Raw genomic sequence first — 7780 nt, forward strand, 5'->3', positions numbered from 1 at the left:
AATTATACCAAGAGGATGTTATCTAATCACAGACAATACCATGGTATTTGCCATTTCAAAAGTAGGGAAATTTGATAAATGATGAATCTATGTTTCAACAGATCGATAAAATCAGAGCAGTCATGTATAGAATAACAAGCCTGAGATGAAAATCCAAAGGCTTTACAGTCACAAACATTAGACATCATTAGATTAAAAAAAACACTTCAGATTGTACTCATGCATTCTCCGTATTACTCTTTTTTAACATTCTTGAGATATATCAATGCATCCTGGTGGACCTGGGCGTCTCCAGCTGCAATAATACGATAATATTTTGGAGCTTTATACATCGAAGAAGCTTCCCAGTGAAGTTTCTCACAATCACAATCTGTTACAACACCTCCAGCACCTTCAATGATCGGTATAAAAGCCAGAAAATCATATGGACCCAGATACGACTGCACAATCACATCAATGAACCCCGAGGGTAAGAGCCCATAATTATAGCACTCAGCACAAAATATTGGTTCTTTAATCTTATCCGTGACACGGTTAAAGGCCTCTCGTTCTTGATCACTAAAGTGCAACAGGCTGGAGGCATAGAGTGTTGCTCGCGAAAGCTGCTCACAGGAACGGGTCCGTACAGGCACACCGAGATGATCCATGGCAGCTCTTCCTTGCACTCCTACCCATCTATCCCGAAGTATAGGCTGATCAATGGCTCCTATGATCGGCTTACTCTTGTACAAAAGTGCGATAAGAGTTCCAAACAGAGGAACTCCATTCTCGAAGCTAGTAGTCCCATCAATCGGGTCCAAAACCCACACAAAATCAGCAGCAGCATCCTTGTCTTTCGGTAAATACCAACCCCCTTCCTCGCCAAAAATTAAGTGATTCGGAAAATTTTGTAAAATTATCGAAACTATAGCATCCTCGACAAGCCGATCAACGTTGGTTGCTTGCTCGACAATCAATCCATCTTCGTCGTACTTATTAATAGTTTGAATCAATGCAGGTTTCCAAAAGAACTCCTTGATCACTCTACCCGCAGCATCTGCGGCCTTATTAGCAACGCGAACAAATTCATCAAGAATTTCGTGGCTAAACTGCTCTTCTTGAATGGTGTTCATATGTGTACAACTACAAATTGTCAAAAGTGCAATACTAGGGTTTTGTCCTAATATTTGTATCGCTGACTCTCACAGATCAATGCTTTATATTTTCAGCTGGTCAGTCCTAATGTCCTATATATACGTAGAAAAAAATCGGCCCGTTGAGCCTTGGGCTTTTGTTATTTGTACTCTGTAGGGGCCTGGGTTTCGATTGCAAATTTGATTACTTTGGTTCGGTGCACTTACCAGGCGAACATAAAAGAGCAAGAGGTTTTTATTGAACTGGGATTTTAAAACATTTTTTTTTATTTTATGAAATTTAGGTGTATTCAAATGGGATTTTAAAAAATATATCAGAATTTTATGGTATTCAACTATGATTTTAAATTATGTTATAAAATCTGGTGGTATTCAATGAGAATTTTAAATTATGCTTAAAAATCTGATGGTATTCAACTGAGATTATTTAAAATTCATTAAAATCTGATGGTATTCACGTGATGACGGATTTTTTTGGACTTCATAAAATGTGGATTTTGTGGGATTGTTCAATGTATTATATGGTTTTTTAAAATCCCACCATAATTAATGAGATTTTGAAGGATTGTGTTTAAATCCCAAATACTCTTCATCAACTCTACGACACTCTACGACCACTACTAAAAAACAAGGGTAAATTTGACCGACTAAATTTTACCGCGGCTAAATTTGACCGTCGGCAGTCATATTTACGGTCAAATTTTATTTATAGATGGTCAGACTTAATTTTGACCGAAGCCGGTCATATTTAAAGTCAAACATTCATCCACAGCTAGTCAAGACGTACTTTTGACCGAAAGAAGTCAAATTTATATTCGGTCAAATTTAGTCGTTCATATTTATTTTTTAGGTCCTAAAAAGGAAAGGGAAATTTCCCCCCAACGAAACAAAATTTTGATTGGTACAAATTTGACCGAAGTCGGTCATATTTATATTCGGTCAAATTTAGTCAATCAAATTTATTTTTTAGGTTCTAAAAAAGGAGAGAGAAATTTCCCGCCAATGGAACAAAATTTTGATAGGTACAAATTTGACCAAAGTCGGTCATATTTATATTCGGTCAAAACTAGTCGGTCATATTTATTTTTTAGGTCATAAAAAGGAGAGGGAAATTTCCCGTCAATGAAATAAAATTTTGATAGATACAAATTTAACCGAAGTCGGTCATATTTAGGCACAGTCAGAATAATATTTTTTGGTGCTAAAATTCCCGTCAAAATTAAACGAAATTATCAAAAAAACAAATATAACCGAAATCGGTCATATTTATAAATATGGTTGTCAGTGCTCAATATTAAATTTAACTTTTTTTATTTATTAATTTAAATAAATATTAAATATTTTTTAAATTCTAAAATAAATATTGGGATACCTAGATAACATGAACATCATATTAAAAATAATTTTAGCCACTAGTCGAATTTAATTTAAAAGTGATAAATAAAGATTTACTTTATATTTATTTCAAAAAAATTCAAAAATAAATCATTAGTTACTTAATTCTAATATTTATAATTATTTTATGTGTTTAGGACGACAACAAAGTATTTGCTATGAAAAATAATGGCATAAAAGTAATATACATGTAAAAATTATATCAACAATACTTTAAATGTTTGTGTAAAATATATGATATAATTTTTGAATTTAGAGGTTAGGCCGTTAATGCTAGTGTTGCTACTTTCGTGATATCGAAATTATAATTTAAGCGATCCAACCGTACAGATATTAACTTTGTTAGTTTTGAATGATTCATGCCAAAAATTATCAAATTATATACATTACATTTTAACTATTATGACAAAATAATATTTTTATAACATTACAAATTAATCGTTTTCGGTCACATTCAATTATTGGGAAGCCCAATTATTCTCACAAGAAGGGAAGATTTTTTTTTTAAAAGTTGTTATATAAAAAATGACGACGTATTCTATGTTTTTTTTAAAGATGCCTGAAGGACAATGTTCAGAGATTGAGAAACAAGTATGAAGATATTTTTTGTTCAAGATGATCAGGAAGGGCTAACAGAAACTTTAGGTTAACCTCCTCAGCTTTATAATACTTATCATGTAGCTGCAAGTCATTAATCAATTTATTAAACCTTTCAAAAACTTCAGTGATTCCTTCTTTTGGTTTAGCAATAAACCCTTCATACTGAGAAACCAGAATCCTCCTCTGGTTTGATCTAACCTCCTCTGTATATTCATTCTTCCAAGATTTTTAATCTATTTGCTTTCAGATTTTGATCTTGTTATGTTAAGAACTCAACTTTTCTCTTGAAAGTTACAAGATTTTTAGATCTATTTTTGTTACACTTTAAACAAATCATCCAGTGTCTACTTTATAGAAATGTTAACACTGGTTTTACACAGCATGCAATAGCATGTACTAAACCCTACTTTAAGTTAACTAAAACTTTCTATTTCTGCCTTAGTGTATCTTTGCAAATCGTGCATGTCTGTGACTTTACTTTGTCAGTTAATCTTGGCCTTTGATCTTGTACTCTTCAAGCTGCTTTTGTACACTTTTCAAATCATTGATTGATTTGTTTGTTGATTGATAATCTTGAATATTTAACTGGTTTGCACTTTGTACTTTGAGTTTTACCTCGAGATCTCCAGTTTAGTATATAGAGAACTAGACATCTTGATAAGTATAATGGCTTATCAAGATCTCTTATTACTCTATAGTTGATATGACTTATCGAAGTCTCTGAGTTCTCGAATGTGAGATTAACTTGTTGAGATCTCTGAGTTCTCGAGTATAATCTTGACTTATCGAGATCTCTGGGTTCTCGAGTGTAATTTTAACTTATCGAGATCTCTGAGTTCTCGAGTGTAACTTTGGCTTATCGAGATCTCTGAGTCCTCGAGTAAACTTGACTTATCGAGGTCTTCATTCCTTTGCATGTAGATACAACTTATCGATATCTCTGAGTTCTCTAATGATATTCTGACTTGTCGATATCTCCGAGTTCTCTAGTGAAGAAATGACTTGTAGATATCTCCAATCTTCATGTCTTCAATTTGGCTTGTTGATATCTCTGAGATTTCTTTATAAGCTTTTCTTGACTTCTCGATAAGTCATTTTGGAGTTCTCAAATGACTTCTCTATAACACTTAATCTGTGACTTGTAGATTTCTTGACTTGAAATGTTTTTCCCAAAACAAATTTATTCAACTCCAAACTTCTTTATACTTTCTCTGAGGCATGATCTTCTTCCAGATTTTTATTCTTAGCCTTGGGGCTGTTTATAGAAAAATACTCCAGTCTAATCTATTTTCATTTTTACAAACTTAAATGATACAATACAAAATGCAAACTTAGATTATCACACAACTTACTTAGGACTGTCAATTTTACTTAGTCTTGTTATAGCACAGGTATGTTTTGCACAACAATAAATGAAATGGATTGATCTTGACAAAAAAAACTTTATAACAAAATAATATTTGACCACAAACCCTATTCGAAACCCTATTCGATTGGTATTTATCAATTTGACTTATGTGTTTAATATTTATAAATTTTTGATCACAAGCTTAATTATTTAAATGATTTATGTTGTGTAACTTTATAATAAAAATCTAGTAAATGTACAACTCTCTCAAACGGAGATAAATTTTTGATAATTTTTTCGATGATAAAACTGTATTGAATGTTACAATAGATTGATTTTAATTATGTAAAAGTGATCAAATTTTGTTCAGATTTATCTTATGTGACTTTATAATGAGATATTTATTTTAAAAATTAGTGTAACGTTATTTATTTATAAAATTAAGAAAATAAATAAGTTTAATTATTATATATTTTAATTTTTTTTTGAGTAAGAAATTAATTCAATAAATAAAAGCCATACGGCATCTACAAAGATAGTCGCGTCGAGCAAACATAAAACAGAAACAATAGCTGATCAATCCATCTATTTTGGACAAACAATCACGCCATTTGTTGAAGATGATATATTTACATGTACCCGCTTCATCACATCCAGCTGGAACTAATCATGTTTGAGTTATCGACCATAATTGTAATCCCATCGAAACTTTTATCATTAAATCAAAAATTATAATCTCACAAATAAAGGAGAGAAATACCAAAACTCTCACTAAGGAGAGACTATAACCAAATTGAAATTACGAAATAAAAGCAAGACTTAGATCCACAAAACAAGAGAACCTGGATCCCTTGAAAACGAAGAAGATAGAAAATCCGGATACTCCGATGATTTTTTATCTAAGAATTATTTTGAAAAAAAAACGATAGAAATCAAGATCTAATAATAAAGATAAAATAATGAAAGAAAATAAAGATAATGGGGATTTTCACCGGAGAAAACCGGTGAAAACTCCGGCGACGGCTATATTTTGAGAAAGAGAGGAGGAGGCTAGAGAGAAAAAAAAGAGTAGGGTTTTTTTATATATTTTAAAAAAATATAATCCATTAAAATCCATGAATTATATATAATGCATTAAAATCTCAGTTCAATACACCCCCTAAAGTTATTCTAGGGGTTGGAATTTCTAAAAGTCATAATAATTGTTTTTATTAACGCGTCTTCAAATTATATTTATCGAATATTTTTGCACGATACAACCGTACAGATATGATAATTAGGTCAAAATATAATATAGGAAAATTTTCATTCAAATATGCAGTAAGAGCATCCACAGCCCTCGGGGTCAACTCCCCCGGGGACACTTACACATTCCCCGCCACGTCACCCGAAATGACCCCATAAAAATGTGACCCAAACTTATCCAATGCTAAGCCCACTTCCCATATTTGTGTAGTACCCCTTATATTATTATTATATTATATATCTAATTATTGTTTTTATTATTTGATTTTAATTTTAATTTATTAGTACAAAAATTTTAATAATAAAATTAATGTGATTAATTTTTTTAAATGTCACTAAAATAAAAAATATGACCCGTAATTAAAATGCATCATATTATTAAAAAACATGAAATTGAAAACAACACACAAGAAAACATAAAATTTAAACGTTACAATTAAACGATTCTCGTTGAACTGCGAGATATGCTCAACCAAGTCATTTTGTAGTTGACGATGTGACCGTCTATCACGCATCTGCATACTGCTTTGAATATATGTTTCATACGGGACAAAGGATTCTTCCCCTAAAGTTGGTTGCGAAAAACCATTTGTTGCATCATCATAAGTTGGGAATGAACCAAATTGAGTGGCATATGTGTCACTTTCATCTTCAACAATCATATCTATTATATATATAATAGAGCAATTAGGGGGTTGGATGAGACATTTTAATCCTATTAAAATTACTAAATTACCCTTCATAATTGTATGTTATTAACCATTTCATTTAATAAGCATTTATTAATTACATCTAACTTAATATGCATCTATTAATTAGTATGACTCACTATTACATATATTTATTAATACTTCAATATAAAATTAACAATTTATATATATAAATATATATATATATATATATTTATCTTATTATGATAATACATGAAACTATTATAATAAAACATCATTTTCATAAAATGGCGAAAACTAAATCTAAACGAAGACCATACTGAAATTTTTAAGGTTAAATGTGATGTACTGCTGATAAATTCTAAACGTATTTAGATATAATAAATATAGAACTTTCATTTCTATGAGAAAAATATTTGAACAAACTGGAGAATCGTTAATATTATGACACATACTTCCCATTCATGAGATCATATCATGGGTCTCAGAGCATATACTTCTGTCAAGATCAATAATCATGTAACTCACTTATCTCGCTTTTAATAAAATACATTAGTTATTTTAAAAAAAAAATATTTCATTCACATTTTCAGCATGTGTGGTGAAAAATATTTTCAATCACTATAATGAATACTGCAAACCATAAATAAGAAATTAAGACAACTAAAGCAAATGAACTAAATTTTTTCTTAATCGATTAATATGATATTGTCAAATAATTATGAATGTCCGTGCTCGATAGCACCAATTGTAGAATTCCAAAATTCAAAACACTTCAATGTACATATTTTACGAATATTATATATCTGTTATTCGATCTAAAATTAGAAAAAAGATAATCTCACAATATAACATATATTTCATTTATGTAATATGAATCCATACGTGAGTTTTGAAAAACTTTAAGCCTCGCACCGGCTATTGAAACATACAAATCAGAATAGCTCAAACTTATAATAGAGGTCACTACACACACAAAACTAATTTCTCACAAGTCACAACCTACTATATATCTATTTAACAAACATGTATACAAATTTTAAAATATTTTAGAATAGGGCATGCCCATAATATAGCATGCTCGTGCCTCGCACGGGCTATAGAGCTAGTTATGTATTATGATGCATGCTCTCGTGATTCTCCCAAGATCTTCTTTGTCCCAAAAGCGTGTCGGACCACGTACAATTGCAAAACGAGACTGTAACACACTAAACGCTCGTTCAACGTCTTTTTGTTGGCTTTCTTGATATTTTGAAAATAATTTTCTTTTCTCACCTTGTGGACGTGGTATCGTTTTAACGAATGTTGTCCATTCAGGATATATTCCATCAGTTAAGTAATACAACATGTTAGGAATATATGTGCATTAGTTTGATGATATGTTTAAC

The 7780-nt window shown here is 30.8% G+C and overlaps 1 protein-coding gene across 1 annotated transcript; it reads right to left on the bottom strand.

Annotated features, from left to right (window-relative positions):
- Positions 1-233: 233 nt before the first annotated feature.
- On the bottom strand, positions 234-1112 carry LOC141718258 (bifunctional phosphatase IMPL2, chloroplastic-like). Its single transcript, XM_074520641.1, has one exon. The coding sequence runs from the start codon at positions 1110-1112 to the stop codon at positions 234-236; it is 879 nt and encodes a 292-aa protein (XP_074376742.1).
- Positions 1113-7780: the final 6668 nt, after the last annotated feature.

Source organism: Apium graveolens, chromosome 4 (assembly GCF_009905375.1).
Source record: "Apium graveolens cultivar Ventura chromosome 4, ASM990537v1, whole genome shotgun sequence".
NCBI lineage: Eukaryota > Viridiplantae > Streptophyta > Magnoliopsida > Apiales > Apiaceae > Apium > Apium graveolens.

What these genes read in the sequence shown, in the direction of transcription:
- LOC141718258 (XM_074520641.1), bottom strand. Translation starts at nt 1,112, where the DNA reads ATGAACACCATTCAAGAAGAGCAGTTTAGCCACGAAATTCTTGATGAA.